We start from the raw sequence: 22,538 nt of genomic DNA, 5'->3' as shown, positions 1-22,538 counted from the left end.
CAACAAATCCATGGGTAGCATCCTCTTAAGCACTGCTGATTATAACGTGCTAACCCCTTTAAGTTAAAGGACACATTATCGTTTTCACCTCTAAATTCGATAACACATCTGCAATTCACTCTAACAGTAGTCCGACAACACAAAATCGGTTCTGTTGAACTCAAATTTACGACGAGGAGGCGACAACGCATGTGGTTGGAGCGGCGTCCTCCTAAGACCACATACCATGGTATTAGGTATAGTACTATAGGCGCGTTTTAGATATTATAATATTGTAATCACTGACCTCAAAAAGAACGCTGCGGCGGCCGACGAAGTCTTCGGGTCTTGCGGCGTCGTCAAGCCGGATGACAGGCCGTACCGGTGTCCATAACGGTCGTCCGCGGTGACGGCGGCCGTGGCGTACATACCGTACCGTCGTCTGCGGTAGTCCAGAGCCGTGGCTGTAGCGGCTTCGACGTCCGTCGTCGTCGGCAAAGGCAAGCGACCGCGCGTCAAACGTCGTACTTCGTCTTCGGCCTTTGCGGCGGCGGCGGCGTACAACGCGTGCGTGTCGTCCTTGCGGTGCGTCCGACTGCGGGCGAACTGTTCCGGGTTTGCGGCACTACTGCGACCGCCTCCGTTCGGCGGCGGCGGGACGACGACGGCACTGGTCCGGTGACGGTGCCGGTCTTCCCCTTCCTCATCTGCACGGCGGCGTCGGTGGCACGGGACGGCGGCGGCGACGGGAGACGACGACAACGGCGGCTGCTGCTGCTGCTATTGTGGACCGAAAACAAAAACAAACACACGTGATTCAAGGGTCGCCGTCGCGCGGTGGGCAGATCACAACACGGCGGCGGCCGCGGATCGCTGGGTGGTCGCGGCGGCGTTCTGTGCGTCGACTGAAAGTGGTTGATTGGGAGGAGGGGAGGGGGTCAACCGTTTGGATTCGCTCCGCGCGCGCGAACGGCAATAACAATATATCATATTATTTTAATAATAATAATATTATAAAAATACGTCCGCCGCTGACGTCTTTGAACGTGGCGCGCGGGACACGCGTACGTCGTGCTTCCGGCCGCGGCATTGCACACACATCGCTCCCTCCGACTGCATAATATAGGTACCTATATGTACACGTGGTATATTGTGCGGTGCGGTGCGGTTATTATACCGTCATCAATATGGTCTAATGATGACGCGCTTCGGCGTTCCGGCCTGACAATAATATAATAACGTATTCGTCGCATACATGCAACACACATATAGTAAACGCGTCGTCGTCGGGCTCGTTGATCGTTGAAAACGGATACTGCGGGCCAAATCGCCGTGATGATAATATACCGTCACATATGTGTGTTATGTCCGGCGTGACATTGTCCAAAATCAAACATGTCCGTGGTAAAATTATTCAACACAAACTGTGTTTGCAGGCGCTAATAGTTGTTTAAAATTAAAAATAAAAAAAAATAAACAGTTGAAAATCATTGATTTAAATTTTAAAAATAAAATCAAATTTTTAGTATTATTATAACAAATTATTAGGTAACCTACATTTAAACTAAAATTTCCTTTTTTCAAAATAAACCGATGATAATCACATAATATATCACTTAAAAAGTATTAAGTTCAATAATAAACGTTTTAAATATGTTTAATACTTCTTTCATTATTTTTTTTATGTTTCACGTATATTTTAAATTCTGAATGGAACGATGAATACCTATTAAAACACTTTTATAGTAGAAAAAAGCTTCGATTTTCAACTTCGATAATATTGAATATTATATAGATATTATCTTTTCTGCTAGGAAAGTGAATCTAATTGATACTTTGTAAAAACGACGAATGTACCTACATCACAATGGATATTACCTACTTTCCCCCTTTTATTAATTTTTCTTGCAAATTAACAACAATTTTTTTTCAGTATAGGTTGTTCTGTATCTACGAGTGTTTTACAGTGTTTGACAAGCTAAACTTATGTTACACAGAATGTCTCTCTTTTATTCCATTTCAATACTCATAAAACATTTTTTTTTGACACTTGATTTTGGACAGTTTCCCGTGGACATTCTTGATTTTGGGCATTTTTTTATGGAAGTTTTCAGATGACATTCTTGTAGACTATCACGATATCCACTCGAGGGCAGGCAAAGCTCCCTCGACGCGACGTAATATACCGTTCGTATTTCCGCGCGTCGATATTATAAACTATTATAATATTATAATATAACATATTATTATTATTATTATTATTATTATCACGCAGGGTTCTGCGATATTTATATTTACGTTCGTGTATATAGCAAGTAGCAACCCCGGTGATGCGGTTTATTTGACATATTAATATATATACATAATATAACATATGTAAGGAAGCAGTGAGTGAGAGAGTGAGAAATTGAGAAACTGCGCGAACTCGTAACGTGTAAAAGATCCGTCTCGCGTATATAATAAAATATATTATATTGTTATGACGTGCGGACTTGCATCTTATACCCTCGACCGAACCGCATTTAAGTTTAATACGACCTTACGGTGCAGCTATATCTAACCCGACCTATATATATATAAATATAAGACTAAACTCGACCCAAGTCACAACCTAATATAGTATAATATATATATAGGCTAAGTGTCGGTCGCGTTGATATTTTGTATCCATAGGTACTGCTATAACGTCTATGATGTATATAGGAGGAAATCGTCGGTCGAGGTTCCGTGACCGTAAAAAAGCGACGTATGGCATATAATATCATATCATACGCCGGCTGGCCAAACTCTCCACATGCAATGTGCAGTAAATAATATAATATATAAGGAATGATATTATATTATATTCAATTATATACGAGCATATTATAGTCGTATTGTGAACGCGACACCCGAAACCTCCTGTACCTGTATAATATATAATTATATATAATGCCTGTACCTGCAGCAGATGACAATATAGTATTATAATATATGAACCCGACACGCGACACATATTTTATATATACGGGGTGATCCATAATTAAACCTTAAGACGCTCATATTATTACAGAAAACACTTACGTTTTTGAAAATATTTCTTTTAAGTATACCGAGTTTTAAGTTTATATTTTGTAATATTTTGATTGACACTATACATTTTAATATACTCCATCGCAGATTTCCAAGTATTTCGATCTTTAAAAATCAAATTTTGGAATAAGTATAGTTTAATAGTTATAACTCTTATAATTAGTGTTTAGAGTTAAGACGAGCGGAGTATAGTTTACAAACATTTTTTGGGGCTCCACTCATTAAACATTTTAAATATTTAATATTTATAGGTAAATCATAAGCCACTCGTCCAAAATTCGATTTTAATATATAAAATTACTCCAAAAATACTCTGCTTTGGAACAAGAAATCAAAAATTCACTTGGCCGATAAAAAAAAGTAAAAAATAATTTGTTTTTCGACGTCTTAAAATTGTACAAAAAAATATTTTCATAAACGTTAATAGTTTTTTTTTTTTTTAATTACGAGCGTATTACGTTAAACGTATCACCCGGTATGTGTTATTTTTTTCACGATCATAATATACGATAAGATCCGTCGTAACTCGTATTCGTATATGTTTGGCATTGGATACGCTCACGTATATTTTATTGTTAAATACGTGCAATATGTGTAACGCGTGCGCGAAAAAACTCGCGGCGTGCCGGCGGTCACGCGTATCGTCTTACGAGCCCGATTAAAAGCGACAGGGACCGTCATCCGACTGTCGGACCACATAAAAATAAATGTTTATCCCGGTGTTTACCGCATATTATATATAGTATTCGCTTACTATATAATATTATGTGTACCTGAGACCGATGTAGGTCACGTGTAAAATATACGGAAAGACTATATAATGATTGATGACTGTGGAAATACGCGAAACAAAAGTAATTTATTTTCTTTTGCACCTTTAAAACACTATATTGATTATATTAATACCCAGCTGCAGAATTATACATATTTTACTGTAGGTATATCTTTCATGCACATTAAAATACGTATGTTAAGGGTTTTTATTAGTACCTATTCAGTATTCAAATAATAAATATCTAATATTCAGCAAGTCAGTTGTATAGTTCCTTGTTACGTTTAATGGGCCCGATAACTCATGTTTTCCGTGCGCCAGTATTGTACTATTCTCCGTACGTGGTGATTTTGTGGTTACCAAAAATATTTTTTAAAAAAAGAAATTATGAGCCATTATTGAATCTCAAGACTCGTTCTCGAATTAAACAAATATTAATTTATATTTTAAAATGTATTTATTGAAGGCATAATTCGAGAAAAATGTCCAATTAAATATATTATAGATATTAATACGTTATGCTCAAAACATTTATTTATACTTTAAATTTTATTTTTACTCAAAAAGATTTAAATACCGGGTTTCGTCTTTCTTTTCATATACGCCTGCTGTACTTAGCCACTTAGGTATATTATACGATACGTTTTTGACTTTTTGTGTTTGTAAAACGATTCTGAGCGATGCTAGGTTTAAAATTAAATCATTTAATGTTATAAATATATTGATTATAGTCTATAGGACGATTCAAAGTTTTAAATATTAAACATTATGCGGTCAACTTTTTTCAATTAAGTTTTAAATTGAGTTTATCTACAATTTTTTTATACGTGTAATTAATTAACATAATCGGATAAATTTTACTACTAAATATAGACAGAATGTAAATATATAATTGATTAATATATTGAATTTCGTGAATATTAAACTATATACTTGAGCTACATTTTTTTATTTTAGAAACTATTAAATATTAGTGATTAGTTATTACCTATATTTTAATGTATAATATGTCAAATATGTGTATTGTCTATAATACTCGTAAATGATACAGAGTAAATGGTATAGAGTTAACGTAAGAAAGAAATAATTATTATTATTATAACTTATATTATTATAACTGAAGTTTTCCCGTACGTCAGTATTGAAATTGGCCATGTGTTGTGATTTTGTGGTTATCGAAAACAAAAAAATGAAATTATGGACCACAGTGCCATACATTTTAGAACAAAACGAGGTTATAGGCTTATACAACGCTGTCTGTTATAGGATCTCGAGTCTCGCGACTCGTTCTCGAAGTAAACAAACATTAATTTTGCTGTGAGATTCAGTGAAAAGTTTTACAACGTTGCAGTAAATATTGTTATCTCCATTATTTTAGCTGCACCATTATATGCGATGTATGGTGTTCTGTTGACATCGTAGAAGTATAGTAAAACCTACAGTGTTATGCACATTATTTTATGGGCAACATTTTACAGCTACAGCTAAAGTGAACTTTGTTTTTGGATATGAATATACGTCGTAAATAATGAGTACATATTTTTGTTTTAAATACAAACACTATCAAATACTCTAGTACATGTTATTAGTTATATAACAGAGAATTATCCATACTCAAAACTCGGGTGTGTATACATTAAGAAAAATTATGATAATAACTAGATAATGAATCAGCAACAATTTATGTTGTACTTAGGTATAGAATCGGAAGTGAAACTAACTTATACTCTACTGTACAGTAATATGTGTAATTGTATACAACAATAGCCATGAAGTTATACAACATATTAATTATACATTAAAATATTAACTCAGAGATAATTTAAATAAATGTAAAAGCGACATGCAATTAAAAATAAGATTACTTTTGTTAGTATAATAAATCAAAGAATATATCTTATTTGGCGCGAAAACAGTTGAAAAACAATAAAATAAACATATTAATATACATTGTATATATTTTAATGTATTCCTAAATATTCTTTTAAATAATGAAACTTATTATAAAAGCTATTAACGCAGTAACGTCAAGGAAAAAAAATTAACTATTAAAACATTTCACTATATAATCAGAATATAGTAGACACTGACACACTGAATAATATATAGACAACCTTTATCACTTACACTGGCCAAGAATATAATTCGAATTTAAAGTGGGCCATACATCTAAAAAACACCGGACAGGGTACACGGACCACGAACAGTAAATTGGACATTCGTCTTGTTTTTCTCATCCTCGACAGATATAATATTATAAACCTAGTGCTGGATTATTATCATACATAAAAAAAATGATTACTATTTATTACAATAGTTAATTGAAAAACTGTTTCAGTTAAAGACGAACATAATTGTCAATTATGTAGGTACCTAAAGGTTTTCTTTAAGCTTATAGAAATTGTTTTGATAAAATAATAACTTCAGTATTGCAATATAAAATAGGTATAATTTATTATCATATACATATACAAATGAATAAATGATCATGTTAAACTATGTCTTATATGTGACACACAAATTGACTATGCATACGGACATAAGACTTGGTCAAATTATTTATTATTATATACAATTAGGTACTTGATAAAATTATTGAATTCAACTCACCTTGTGGAAAGTTCTCACGCCTCCCTCCCCCCAATCATCTACCATTAAACATACAATTATACAATATTATAGACTATAGTGTTACACACGTGTTCCTCCCCCCCTACCAACAAAAAAACCTACAAACAAAACAAAAATGGCTAATTGCCTTAGTTACCGTGCTTAAGCTCAATAAAAAAAAAGACTATAGAGTCAGTCACAACTCAATATGAGCGTTTAAAAATATATATTTTTGAACAATAATTTTAATAGTAATTTATGTTTTGTTCGCATTAAAAATAATTATATTAAATAAGTGTACCAACATAAATTTATATTATTTTTTAAATTACATTAAATTATCATAAAATTATTGCCTTTTTAAATCGTAATACCTATTCATAAAAAGTTATACAATTTATAAAATGGATCAAACTGAATTTGAATATCTTATTAAATAAAATTTTCTGAAATATACCTTATAAAAATAATATGTCAAGAAAATATTTTTTTTTAAAAACATGCTAATTAAAATAATTAGTATAGAGATGCTCTCAAAATATAAAACAAAATTAGTGGAGCTCTGTTTCACTGCACCGCCCACTGTTAATAAAAACGTAAGTTCGGAACGATTCAAGACTCAAAGATATTCAAATTTGAAATTACGTGACAAACCAACTGTGGTCGGTACTCTCGAGTAGTAACACGGTATAACTTGAAAATTACACAGAAACGCATTTTTAAACATAATAGTCACACTTAAACTGTTAAATTAACATTTTTTTTTAAACTCTTACAAATTGCCTGCTTAAAGCACCGCAAAGAGCGGGTATACCACACGTGCACAAATGGTGCAGCGAGACTTTACAGAGAAATAAAATATTGAGTAGATTGAACGTGGGTAGATGGGTAGATGGGTAGATGGGTACCTATTGGTTCGACAATTACTGCATTAGAAATTTACACTTTGGGCTCTTGGGTGTTCTCATGTCGATGCGTACCTAATTACGATGGCATATGAAATAACGTGTCGCCCGGCCAACCGGTTCGCAGACAATTATACATAATATTATATTGGAATAATGAAGACGCGATGATGTGACGGAATAACAACTACGTTCGACGCGCGTGAGCATTAAGAAGACGCATAATATTATCATGTTGTATCCGTCTTACAAACGTACATTGTACAACATATAGCAGCAAATTAATTGTGTTCAGTGATTCTGACTTTGTGTAGTATACGTTTAAAACGAATTGGCCTATTATAAAACTTAAAAGTAATAGGACGCATAATTACATAAAACAATATCGGTGTTTTCACGTGGGTTTACGATGTTTTAATTTTTAAGTGAGTATGAGAATTATTAAATTGTAATATTTAAATATTTTACTTACTCGTTAGGGTTACTATAGCTTATACAAATTAAAATACTGTAAAAACCCCATGTGAAACACATAGGTAATATTCTTAATATTTTAAGTTTGATAATAATTATTGGTCAATTCACTCTATTATTAAAGGATACTACCTACATAAAATTGGAACTGCTAAACTCAAATTTTCCTTATAAGACAGGGAATACACACGCGAGTGTGGTGCGTCCTCTTAATACGATGATCATTATTTCCGTACCAAACAGTTTCTGTGAGAAGCTTGCAAGAACGCACTCCTTTGTCACCTTCGAAAGGACACGCAGCTGGTAATTCCAACGTCACTGGACGATGTTAAGTATTTCAAATTTTCTTCCGGGAAATCCCTGCATATTGACAGCTAAACTCATATATCGGCCAAGGTCACAACCGTACTTATAAAATGATTAACGAGAACTCCCATAAATTATATAGATACCGTTTGTTCTTCATATCTATCTATGACATAGATGGGGTGAATGAAAAAAAAGTTAACTGGTTTAACGTATATGAGCTTCAGTAGAGTTGAATTCTACTCTCTGGTATATAGAATAACTTATATGGTAACATTGTTGTGTACGCATACTAACCACATAACTTGATCGATCACACAGCGTCAAATTATTTTTCGGAAATCAGGGTTCACATTACCATGGCAGAGTTTGAAGTCACCTCTACGGCGTCGTTCGTGGCCTTCAAGACTGCAGTAAGCAATATGGTTAAGCGTCGTCGTGTAGTGCAACAAATTTCTGACGACCACTTTTGGCGACGATGATCATGCAATCAAGTGCGTTGCCCTGACACCCCAAGATGAAAATATTGACTTGAAAGTTGTTTGGTATTATATGATTTATATAACGTTACAAATTATAACCACACAAAAAATGTTGTAACTACACCGGTAATGTTTAACTGGCACCCAGGGTTTTTTCTTTGATATAAAATAGCCAGACAGGTAATATATAACATAATATCAAACAATTTTCAAGTAAACATTTTAATTAATTAATAATTAGTACTTAGAGTGGTGCAGAGCAGTAACATTACTCTGCCATCCGGAAGTATCGATGTGATTAAAAATTGTTATATATATACCTAATAATTATAAAATAACATAATACCAAACAATTTTCTAGTCGACATTTTGAACTTGGGTGCAAGCCGTTCACGCATTTAAATTTGTTTAACTAAAGACCAACATCAGCGTATTGTTTGAAATATTATCATTACTATATTATAGAAACTCCGTAAGCCACACCTCACCTCTGGCGACCGTGGATCACTCATCGGGATCCACGTTCGTTTACATAAAGGTAGTATAATAATATATACCACTCTATTATGACTGTGGTTACCGTGGTATTTGTTTAACGCCTAATAACCACTGCACAGGTTTTGTTAACCATACCAGAGAAGTGAACCGACGGTGGTCAATCGAAACTTAACTGAAAACACGAAGACTAGAATTTTTAATATAATAATTGAGCATGACTAAAAAATATTATATCGTTGTGGTTGTGACGGCTCGCGACTAATCGGAAAAAAACTATATTGTTGTACTTTGAAAACTATAAGCATTGAAACTATATTATGTAGATAATATATAAAAACAGAAATAAAATAAAACAGAAAACTATAATTTCATTAAAAATATATTACAGTTCATTTACGCCAACATAATATAATAGTGCACGCTGCGGGATAATCAGTGTATAGGCTGTTGCGTTTATACTTCGCACTTTTTTATTAGGCGTAAGTGCACGCAATAATATTGTTAATAGATATTAGATGTGTTAATACCACACATTATAATTAGTGGTTATTGAATACTGATTAATACCTACTTACGTAAATTGTTATCTAATAATAATAAAATTAGGTACATGCTAAATTATTAACTGTTAACGTTTGATTTAGAAAATATATAATATGCTACATATAAATTATAATTCATCTTATCCGTGGTGTAGGAATGTGACTATAATACATAGGCTGATAGGCAGATATCGAAGTGGGCGGGAGAGTTTAGTCCTCCAGGATGTTTTCAAGAAGATTTAGTCCATCTACAACACTTATAATATTAATAGATTTATAACATAAAAATAAACATATCATCACTTTCACTTATTATTTATTTATTTAGTTTATTTACATTTGTATACCTATAGAAATATGTCTGGAAGCAAAATATAGGCAGTACTATGAAGGTTGAAGTCTGCTTAATTTGTATAATGGATAAAAATGTCAACCAGCCCACCACCACATGCCTGAACACACATACAAACATACACTCATGCACACACATACACATTACACATACACACACACAATCGACGAAGTATCCCCCCCCAAAAAAAAAAAAATATGCGTACGTTCCCTAACAATGAATTACATCAGTGTTGCACGATTATTTAATAGTTTTTTATTTTATTTTACATACCCTTAAAACGAAGTTATATGCAACACGTTTGATGATTTTCAACCCAAAATTATACTTTATATATATAATTGTACAATAAATACACAAAGATAATATCATTTAAATTTTAAATCGATTAATATTAATTTTGTATTAGAATTTGAATATTGTACAAAAAAAACTTAAGTATTAACGTTAAAAATAAATAGTGTTTAAATTAATTTTAATTAAATTAAAGCTGAGTTTGATATCGACATGATCATTTAATATTTTAACTAACCTAACAATATAACGTGTGATATATTCTTTCAAATTTATTAATCTAAAGACTAGGGCGTTTTATTCACTTAAAATTAATTTGATGGATTTTTTAATAAAAAAAAAAAAAATGAAAGGGGTTTTAAGAATCAATCAATCTACCCCTATATAATATATGTAATCCTTCATCTCCGCACACCAAACAAAATCACCAAATGGAACGCATATACAGTGTTCTCAATTTCTCATTAAAAGTATATGTAAAAAATATACTTGGTAGAGTAATTAATCAATGTAAAGTATTGGTGTAAACTTTTACTTTTATATTGATTTACACTTTGTTGATAATTTTTTACATTTTAGTTAGGTTTGTATTTTTATATCAATTTTAAATAAATCAACAACTAAAGTTAACTTAAACACTATTTATTTATGTCATGCTTTAATATTTAATAATTATTAAACCAAAGTTCCAAAGTTATAAAGTAATGGTCTAATGTTCAAAAAAAATTTTAATTAATTATAATTAATATTGTGATTTAGAAATTTATAAAATGCGCGAGGTGGTCTACTTTGAACTAGTGGTTTACCTATATATTTTAAAATTTTCAAAAAGTAAAATATTTTCAAATGTATTTAGTAAATAATGTAGTATAATAAAGTGTAAAACAAAATTTAACTCAACAATATTACTATTAATTATAAACATTATATGATTAATATGTTTTTGAGGAAACGTTTACGGCATATTGTCCTTACACCGCACACACATAAATATAGTATAATATATATATCAGTATAGCACGATCACAGTGATATTTGTTGACATTTTTTTTTCCATCGAACCACGGACTCGAGTCAAGTTTCCCGACCCCCCAATAAATTTCACGGTCTATAGGGTAAAAGCGGGTGCATAACGCAGTTACGGGCCCCGTGTGTGTCCGCCACCCTTCCGACAATTTGCACTTGTCTAATCGGATCAGCATTCCGAAGCGCCTGCAGCTGCCACAGAGGCGGCGACGGCGTTGGGAATTGCGCAAACAACCACCGACACGACAGTGTCAACAAAAATATTGTGTATTGGGTTCCGGTGCATACGCCTGCTCGTCCATCCTCTCCACCACGTAAGTATATATATATATATATATATATATTATATGTGTATGTGCTTCAAGCAAAACAAACTTTATACGGAGGGAGTTGACGGGGGGCACGGCACTTTTAAATGTGTTTAGGACAATCGACTGCAATAATATGTCGCGGTGGAGAAGAGATGCGAGCGTACACAAAAACCACGCGGCGACCACAATATACGATAGCCACCACTCTACAATACCTAATAATAATAATATCACCGTATATGGTATGTATACATAGGCGGTATATTACATAATATATATATAGCACTCTGTTTAGTGGCCCGAAGACGTGTTGGGTTGTTAGAGTGACCGAGAAAGTCGCATGACGACGAGTGTCGACGACTACCCGCGGACTGATGGCGATCGCGAGTCTCCACTGCAATGTCTATTATAATTTATAACACTATTTAAACACCGATTTATTTGAGAAATCAGATTCTGGCCCACGCCCCGTGGTGTAAAATATTCCAAGGGACCTGTTTGATAGGGATGAAAAAGAAGTTTAGATGAAGTCTGCATATATAGATGAATAGATGATATTATTATAGTATTATATTCACGCACGGCTGAAGCGATATAAGCACAGTATATCAAAAAGATGTTCATGCAGGGGGGGGAGGGGTGAATAATTTTGTATTTACTGCAGGATGTAAGTGGTGAAATAGGTAAAACGTACCCATATACGGGGCTACAGAACATTGAACGGAAGTTATTAATTTTATTTTATACTAGTATAGGTACTTATTACACTAATCTTAAAGACAAATCTTAGGCTTTGTTAAGTTAAACGTTAAAATTGCAATGCAAAAATAAACCATAATTCTACATTATGTGAAAATTTTTAATTGCTACACTAATATGACCCAAGTAATTATTGTATCATACGCAAAATTAGCATTATGAATACAGTTAAATTAAAAACTTTTTATAAAGCACATTTACATAGAGTTATTAATGATTGCATATTGAACAGTGTTTTAACATAATATAGGTATTACGTTAAGACATGAATACAATTATAAAACATTATAAATCAAGTTAAACCTAACCAATCCTATTAGAATACATAGTTAATACATACACACATTGAATATAGATACTTCGTTAATACTTAATTTATGAACTATTGATTATATTATACTGTATAAAATTAATTATTTTACACAAACACATTTAATTAGTTTAACATATCACCCGACTTAATTTTATATTCTCGAGAAATTCTACGTAAGTATTATATATGTTACATGTTATGCATAAATAACTGTACCTTACTATATATTCTTAAAAATCATTTTTAATAATATTTACTTAATGCGGTTTCCTTAGGCACCCTAAATAAGAAACAAATTGCTGGAGTTTATGATTAATCAAAACTGGCAAAATTCAATCTGGTTCAAATCGTAAAATACAATAATTAATACTTCATGCATCGTCAATTTTTTTAAATTAATGATTGCAGACCTAGTCAAAAAATAAAATCAGGGGTTGATTGAAGTCAACACCCTATAATAAAAAAGAAAATAATATGTACATAAAAAAAGGGTCTAAGCTATATCCAAAAGAAAATTATTGTATATGCAGACGAATTAAAAAAAAACAACCCTCCCTAAAATCACTCCCAAGTGCTATAGGGAGGGGGTTGTTTTACCATTGTGGGGACACTGAAGAAACTTTGATTAAAGCGGATCGTTGTGGTTTAGCGTTTTTTTATTTGAAGTCCACGCTCTCTATTATTAGAAGCAATTGTATAAGAAAAATACATCAATGCTGCAGCGCGTGTGTCCAATTCCAAATAATATTCAATAGATATACATTAGGGAAGTTCATGTATTATGATTTATGATGTATTACAATTTTGACTGCAGTAAACATTTTGAAAATTAAATAATAATTTTGCTCAAATATGTGAGGCCCAAAACAGAAATAATCTCAGCTTTTAGTATATCTGCTCTCTATATTATATTAATTCTTTTAAGATAGTTACATTTTTATTTTCATTTTATCTGTAAAAACATATATTCTAGTAATACATAAGTCGATATTATATAAACTTGATTCACTTATAAGTTATAATAATTATTCTATTATAATTATTTGCTTCCTTATGTTAACTCTATAATATTTATAACGTTTACGGGTAGGTATAGACCAGGCGTGGTCAAACTTTTTGATTAAGGTCTACGCTGAGGGTATATTTTTTCTTTTAGGATCGACTAATGTAAAAAAAATACTTTATATTAATAATAAACACGTTTATATAAATAATAAAATTAAAGTGTAAAGTTATCTAAAATGAGTGTTTCACATACATTTTTAAATAATTTTAAAATTAATTAACATTACCAATAGAATTGATGTAGAAACGTGCTGTTGCATATCGTGCAGGCCAGTTAATTATAATTCAGTAATAGTCGCTATAACCGCTAAACGATGACGGGGTGGGAATGATCATCAGAAAGTATAGCTCAGACGCTCGGTACATATTCAGCTTTTATAACTTCCATGTAATAAAATGCCATTTTACATTAACATTTTAATCTAAAATACGTATTTAATCACTGTATCTACTAAATAACAAATGTAATTAATGAATTTACAAGGATCGACTTAGAAATGATCGAAATATCGACCAGTCGATCGCGATTGACTGTTTTCGCCACCCCTGTATAGACAATACACAAATATATTTGGCATTACATACTTTAAAATATAGGTAATAACTAATATTTAATAGTTTTTAAAATCAAAAAATGTAACCCATGTTATAATATAATAATCAACTATATAATGACACACTGTCAGCTGTACTCAATAGTAAAATTTGTTCCGATTAAGTTAATTAATTACGCGTATAAAAATGTGTAGATAAACTCAATTTAAAACTTAATTGAAAAAAGTCGACCACATAATGTTTAATATTTAAAACTTTGAATCGTCTTATTATCAATATATTCATAACATTGAATGATTTAATCTTAATCTATTATCGTCCAGAATCGTTTTTCTAATACAAAAATGTATGTTTCATGTAAGCATTGCATGCGTATCTGGGAGTAAATGACATGAAAGAGAACACTCAGTATTTAAATTATTGTGTGTAAAAATAAAATTAAAAGGATAAATAAATGTTTTGAGCATAACATATTATAAGGATACCTATTACCTATACTTAATTCAAACAATCTTTTTTTATAAACCATGCCTTTAAGAAATACATTTTAAAATTATTTATTAAAACAATTTAAGTACCGAATATTAAACTACCATTAAGCAGTGGCGCCGAAGTCCATGCTGACGTCGGGCCGTGGCCCGACCACTTTTTTAAAAAATGTGGCCGGCCGGCCATATATTATTTACTTCATAACTTTATTATGAGCATGAGTATATTTAAACCGTGATTATGAATAAATGTATATCAAGGTACCTCTATATTAAATAATTAAGATATTGAGGCCGGGAAGTTTTAAAATTGCCGACCACTTTTTAAAAACTTCGGCGCCACTGCCATTAAGGGTAACATATGTAATTATTAATTGAACATCTTGGTGGTTGCGGTTAATTCTTAAAATTAATGTAACACTTAATCTCAAAATAAATATTATAACTATTTATAAATTCACTTATTGATTCGATTATCAACTATTTGAAAAATATAGACTCACATTTTAAGAAGATAACTACACCACTGTCCACTATGAACTACTGCATCCAATAAAATATGAAAATAATTATCACCAGTGAAGTAATTATTGTGATGATCAATAGTACATATTTTCATTTGTATGAACAACTAATAATAATTTTTCTTTCGAAACAAATATTCAACATTTACCTAGCAGATTATACTAGAAATGTGTTGACATCGTTAAAAAACAATTACGTGGAAAATGTCGTTGAATATTCCATGCACGTATAAGAACCTTCACTAGGATAAAAAAAAAAGAATAAAAATCGCATTCAGTTGGGTTGGGAAATTGCATGGCTGCAAATGGTTTTCGAGGATATTTCTACGAGACGACTTAATGTGACTGACCAGCATGTATGGGGAGAAACCGGAACAACATGTAAGGAATACTAAAGACAATCGTTTGGAAAAGGAGGAAAAAATTAGCTATACATTTACATGACGCTTTTACTATCAGAATACCTAATAAGTCACTTTAGACACATTTGAATAATAAGTTATAAATTCGTATTTTGATTTACTTATAAATAACGAGTTCAACGAAAGAATTAAATTGAACAATTTAACTCATTGCTTTATAGTTATTTTGCTCAATATTCACATATTATTTTTTACATAAAAACTCAGAATTTTATACGGTTATTTTTTTCCTATATTAACAAAACTTTGGTCTCTTTTACCAATCTACAAAATAAAATAGACATTTTTCATTCCTCTCAAGCGACAATACGAGCCGATACATCATTGTTCCAATTATTTTTATCATTTTTATCATTTATATATTGTTAATTTAATAAATAGTTTTACTATTATAATTTATAATATTTAGTATTGTTATTTCTCGATTGTAATCTCGTACCATAGTTTATATTAAGAAATATAACATTAGATGTATATTACTTTATTTTAAAAAATTTCCAAGTATCTAATATGTATTATAGGGGTTAGGTACTAGCTGTACTTAAGGCCAGCGAATATTTTAATAAAATAAAATAAAAATATTTATTGATAGAACTTATAAATAATACTCAGGGGAACTTTTATTATTATTGATATTTTTTTTTTCATAAAGAAATAATACCTATATATTATTTTTAAATATGGAATGCATGCAGAGTTACTCTACTGTAGATATAATATTATAATATATACTATAGTACATATGTATCCAATATTCTTGTAACCACAATCGTAATCAAGAATCCAACTTCTATTTGCTATTGATTATATTGAGAGTTGCTGAATTTTATAGTTTATTTTATGAACACAATTATATTTCAGTACCTACAGGCTGCATTGACGTAACGAACTGGCAACTGCGGTGTATAAAATGAAAATAGTATGGAGAATTTTTAACAAACATCTCACGTCAGCACTACCCATTAAAAATGTTAACTTTTTTTCTAAATTTTTTAATTTACCCAATTATCATAAATTTACACAACTGTCCCTTGCAGCGTTCGCATGACATTCATTTGCGTGCAAAAACGGTTTTTACAGTTTTTAGAATTGTGTCGTCTCGCCTGCCCTGCCTATAAGGTTATGGGGGCGTGGTAAATATTTTAATAGCGATACCCAGAATTAAAAAACATTTTATATTCATACTAATGTTGCAAAAAATGTATGTGTTAAACATCAAATCACATGCTATTAAAAATATCATTCATATTTGTGATGTTGCAATAAATAATAATTTAATACTTTGCCTTCATTATAATTTTGATATTTTTTTTAAATATCTCTAAACTATAGCTGAGTTATAATTGCTACCTGGGTTGTATATACAACTAAATGTTAATTCAAAAATGTAATAGAATAAAATCATACAAATATTTCCAATTTTATGCATAATACACAAACAATATAAAAATATATAATTAATTTAACAATATAATCGTTAATGCAAAATCTAAAAAAAAATTAGTATTGGTAGGTAAATATATTTATATTTATATTTTAAATGAATAAATATAAATATTATTACCTAATATTTTGATTTATATTATTGGCATTGGACATTTTTTTTACTCATGAGAAATAACTTTACACCTACCACTTACTAGGAAATTAATTTTAACTCGAGTTTTAATACTTTTACCAATAACATGATTACCATAATTACCTATTTAAAGTGTGTGTTACGAATTAAAAATCATTCATGCTAATTGGATTTGTGCTAAATTTTCAAAAAGTACCGAATATTTATGGCTTTTATGTTTTGGGGTATGATCGCCTACGTACATATAAATATGCTGTGTAACTGAGCCGCCCTCTTGTATATATTATATTATAAATCTGGAGATAATTTATTTAACTACACTAACTAGAGGGTGATGTAGGGGAAACACCGTGAGATCTGTTTTTATCGCCGATGACAGGATTTAGGTGATATACCGTCACACCCTCTCAATAGCATATTATAGCTGAGTCATCTCCGTTATAGACACTCGTTATCGTTTATAAACATCTCGTATTCACAACAGTAAATACCAATTTTATGGGCAAAAATTTCGTTTGACCGAATCGAGAAAACCCATCTTGTACCAGGTAAGAATTCTTCCTCCAAGTTAAACCATGAAAAAATGATGCTACAGAGACTGAACACAACGAAACTGCACTTTGGACCCTTTGTGCTGTTTCACCCTTCCTTCTCACATCCTTTACTAGACATCGTAAACTTTTACGAGTGTCCAAACCGTTGGGCGTTTTAATAATCTAGAATGCATACAGCGCGTTATTACACCGCCACAGCACGCAACGCACTGGAAAATGTTTCATTCGTATAATTGTTTTGACTGAAAAAACAACTTGCATCGACCTCACTGCCACTTTTGTACGTTGGACATTTCAAAAATTGTTTCAATTTTATTTTTTTTGTTTTTAAATTATATACAAGTTACAACGTGATAAAACATATTCTTTTAAAATACTATTTTGATAATAATATTTGAGAAAGATATTGTATTTAATCTATGCCATAAACATCATGTTTCTTTAAAAGAAATATTTTTCGATACAGTTAGGTCGTAGCTGGTACCTCATATAAAATAGCAAATGTGATCAATGTCTATAAACGGTATATCTAACGCCTAAACGTATGGACAGTAGCTACATATAGATAATCTATAATATGCTTCTATGAGATAATTCTAGTGAATTAACCTACAAAGTATTGACTATAAGAAAAATACAGAACAACGATAACATATTATTTTCTGATTACATAATTAAATTAATTAATATTATTCAATTTGATAAATATTTAATAATACCTACTTAATACCAGCACTGTGTATTCAGGTACATAACAATAAAATACATTTTTTACGTGTTTAACCTGAGACCAAACCTGCAAATTTGAAACTAACATATTTTAATTTGTTTGTGTAATGCCATATAGGTGATATTTTACGTCCTCAGAAATATAAATCTACATTTTAATCAGCTAGCCTATTTTTCTTTTTCTTTTTTTAATAAAAAAATGTTCTTTACATTAATATCTTTATTTTTTTTTTTATTCTTAAGTTAATAAATCATTATTATTAACCAAATTAAAAGGCGAAAAACATGCTAAATCAAAAATATATAGCTATAGATATTTGATTTTTTTTATAAACTTTCTTCTGTGATTTTAAGTTTCAACAACTTTATCCATCACAATATTATTAATTGGTATACAGTAAATGTTTTTAATTGATCAATTTCAAAATTGTGCTATTTAATGATAAACATTAACTTGACATAATTTAGTTAATTCAACGTTAATAACGTTCAAATATAATAAGTTTTTAGATAACAAACAACATATTTCTCTTTAAAAGTTTTATGTTACATAATATGGAAAAAATACTAACTTAACTCGGTTAGAAATAAGTTGATTATTTATTTTTTAGTTATCAACTGGGTCATACAGTGATAGTGCAACTTCCAAATATTTAAAATCATAACTCAACATTTGTCAATATCATGATATAATTTATTTCATGAAATACTATTCATTAAAAGGCCCATCGGGAAAGTTCATGAATTCCCGATATGCCGTAAATTCACCCCTGCATGGTGAGGAAACTGATTTCATGTAAGAAACTTCCCAAAAAATTACGCTTGGCCAGATATGCGAAAAAGTTTTGAACACGCCTATGGCTACATCATATTTCAATAAATTACGAATTATAATTCATGAATAAAAAAAAGTTCAATTTATTCTAAACTAAAATATTTAGACAAGACACTTGAAAACAAATTTAAACAATAATTTGAATAATTTTTCTATACCTACTTGGGTATTTTTGAAATGTATTTTTTTTAATAAAAGTAAAGAAAATGTTTAGCTAGTTATTGGATTTTAACTCTCACGGACTTTAGAACAATATGAATATTATATATTATTATATGGTATGAATGATGAAACGATTACCAAATAAAAAAATTATAGTACCCAATGAGCAAAATCTGTAAAATGTTTTCACTTGTATAGCTCATGAGTTATTGTTATATTTGTATCACTCAAAGTTCAATCATTACACAATTAATAGTTAAGCTGCAGAAAATAGCTGCAGAAAGTTTAAGATAATAATATTGTTAACATAAAGCATGGGTGATCCACAGACAAAACTGAATACCCATGCGCCATCTATCGGACATCAGACAACATTACTACTCAAGCGCTATCTAACTAACACATTATTACGGTAAGTTTACTTGCACAGAATTCTGAATCTATCATGCTAAGGTGACTAAATATAGTCTGTACGATTATACCTACCAAATATGATATATTATTTATTCAAGACATTATACGCATTTCGACAATATTTATTCATTTTAACAAAATAGTGCCATTAGGTATAATGCTCTAGATTGGAGTTTCTCGACTTGAGAGTCGCATCGGTCAGAAATAATTAAACTCATAAGTCATAAGCAGAAAAACAATAATCTTTCATTCGTTTACCTTATGAATAATAAAGTAAAAAAGTATAAATTAAAATGGTATATAAGATAGTTTATCAGATTCATTATAAGGGGACAGGGGATGGCTGATTTTATTTTACACCTATTTTGGGAGTCGCTTTAAAAATGTAGAGCTGCTATATAGATGACATTTATTGGAAAACTATTACAAAATTACATAGGTTTACAACAATTTAGAACAAGACAAAGTATATACCTAAAAAGTTACAATTTCAACATCAAATTAAGAACAGATCAATTTCCTAGTACTAAAATAATATAAGCATGACAATAAATATCACATTTATAATAATAATAAATTTTATTAGAAAAATGCATAGTTGGTCATTACCTACCAACGATATTAATATATTATTATATTTGAAAATGCATTACCTTATTTACGATACGTTTCCCATTTTCTTTTTCAGAATCTGCAGTCGTAAATAGTAGCATACGAGCCGCTAAAGAAGATTGATATGTCTTTTCGTATTTGGCAATTTTTAGTTTTGAGGAACTGTAAAAATAAAGTAGGTATGTTATTTTTACTTTTCAATGGATACCAATGATAAAATTACATATTATTTTTAAATTTAAACACAAAATTATATTTACAAACTATGTGTTATTTGTGCAACAAACAAACTTTTAGGAATACCTACATAAATATAGCCTTTGAGTAACACTAAGGAGTAAAGCCGGATTCACAGCTACATCGTGTGTCGTGTCGTGTCGATAAAATCGCATTATGTGATTGGAAGTTACTTTTTTGATATCACGTAATAACCAAGTTGCAACCGAGTATACCAAGAATTTACGATACCTCAACTTTTAAACCAATATGGTTACCTGCATTTGTAACCATAGTTACCACGCCCTTGCACGACACGATACACGACTTTATGACTTAACTATATATACCAATATTACCAACAATGTACCTATTACTAAAATAACGGTTTTGTTAATATTCTTTACAATCATTGACTTTCAGGTGGCCGACGATGCGATGGTATTAGAACGAAGGCGATGGGCCTGCCGCGATGGTTATGACTATTGGCGGCAGAAGCTGTGGTGGCCGACAAACACGAACGACACCTGGACGTGTCCGAGTCGGCGCCGGTCGGTACCCGGATCGGTTTCATCGACGATGGGTCCAAGAACAGCGGGCCGCCATGCCTGATCGTGCCGGTGCCGGGAAGCGCGGTGGACACGGACATGATAACGGAACAGGACGCGGGTGCAGGCGTTGGACAGGGAGTCGCAGACGTCGTACACGCTGGTGGCGATACCGTTGAGCAGTGAGAATGTGCGCGTAATCGACGAGAACAATAATTCCCCAATCTTTCAATGCACGTCGAGTTTTTGGAGAACACGCCGCGTGATACGAACCCAGCGCGGGACCTGGGCCTGAGCCCATACGACACGCAGCGGTACATATGCGATCGTGACCGTAACGTGAACAACGCGTTCAGGCTGTCGTCGCACCGCAAAAAAGACTACGTGCTATACTTGGACCAGCAGATCAATGGTTATCTGTACCGAGAGACGACGGCCGCCTATCTCCAGGTGATCGAGGTGTACGACGGCGGCCTGTCCTCGCTCAGGGGTGCCATATGACGGTCAACGTGATGGTGCTGGACGCAAACGACAACCAACCCGCGTTTATCTACGTGACCGTGTCGACGAGCAGTATGCAAGTGCACGCCACCGATGTGGACGACGGCAATAACGGCGTGGTCGAGACACCATCAGCCGGCAGCTGTGCAACAAGGACGGCTATACTTCACGGTGGACAGGCGGACGTGCGTGATATTTGGTCAAACGGCCGCTGAACTACGAGACGCGTGAGGTGTACGAACTCGTGGTGGTGGCCAAGGTTCGGGGCGACAATTTATCAACGTGATATTATACTGAGCAACGACGCGACGCCGAAGAGCTCCATTTCGACAGCATGTACATTTTCGATTTTTCCTATTTTAATATATGCAATATTTTGCGGATATTTTGCGTAATTTTGCGGACTAATTTTCGATTTTTGCGGACAAATCGTTTTTTAGCAAATCATAAAAAACAGTTGACATGCTGGTGAAATGGTTCGAAAAATTAAAAAATTAACTTTCTCTACTTTTTATCATACCATTATATTGCGGATAATTCATGTAATTTGCAGACTATTTTTGTTCAATAAATATTTCGATTTACCATATTAAACCACAATTTTAAAAACCGATAAGGTACTTAATGATGGTATACTAA

General features: G+C 31.9%; 1 protein-coding gene across 2 annotated transcripts in view; it reads right to left on the bottom strand.

Moving 5' to 3' along the window:
- The window catches only part of LOC100165618 (kinesin-like protein CG14535), a 182,623-nt gene that overhangs the window by 149,253 nt on the left and 10,832 nt on the right, over window positions 1-22,538 (bottom strand). For both annotated transcript variants that reach the window (XM_029488026.1, XM_029488027.1), the window contains exons 3-4: window positions 20,676-20,796; window positions 287-759 (exon numbers count right to left, since the gene is read on the bottom strand). In XM_029488026.1, the coding sequence (XP_029343886.1) occupies window positions 287-759; window positions 20,676-20,796 (594 nt within the window). The remainder of the gene's footprint in view (window positions 1-286; window positions 760-20,675; window positions 20,797-22,538) is intronic.

The sequence above is a fragment of the Acyrthosiphon pisum genome, chromosome A1 (genome assembly GCF_005508785.2).
Source record: "Acyrthosiphon pisum isolate AL4f chromosome A1, pea_aphid_22Mar2018_4r6ur, whole genome shotgun sequence".
NCBI classification, from domain to species: Eukaryota; Metazoa; Arthropoda; class Insecta; order Hemiptera; family Aphididae; genus Acyrthosiphon; species Acyrthosiphon pisum.
Note: the sequence above shows the minus strand (reverse complement) of the source record. Positions and strands in the feature narration are given on the sequence as shown.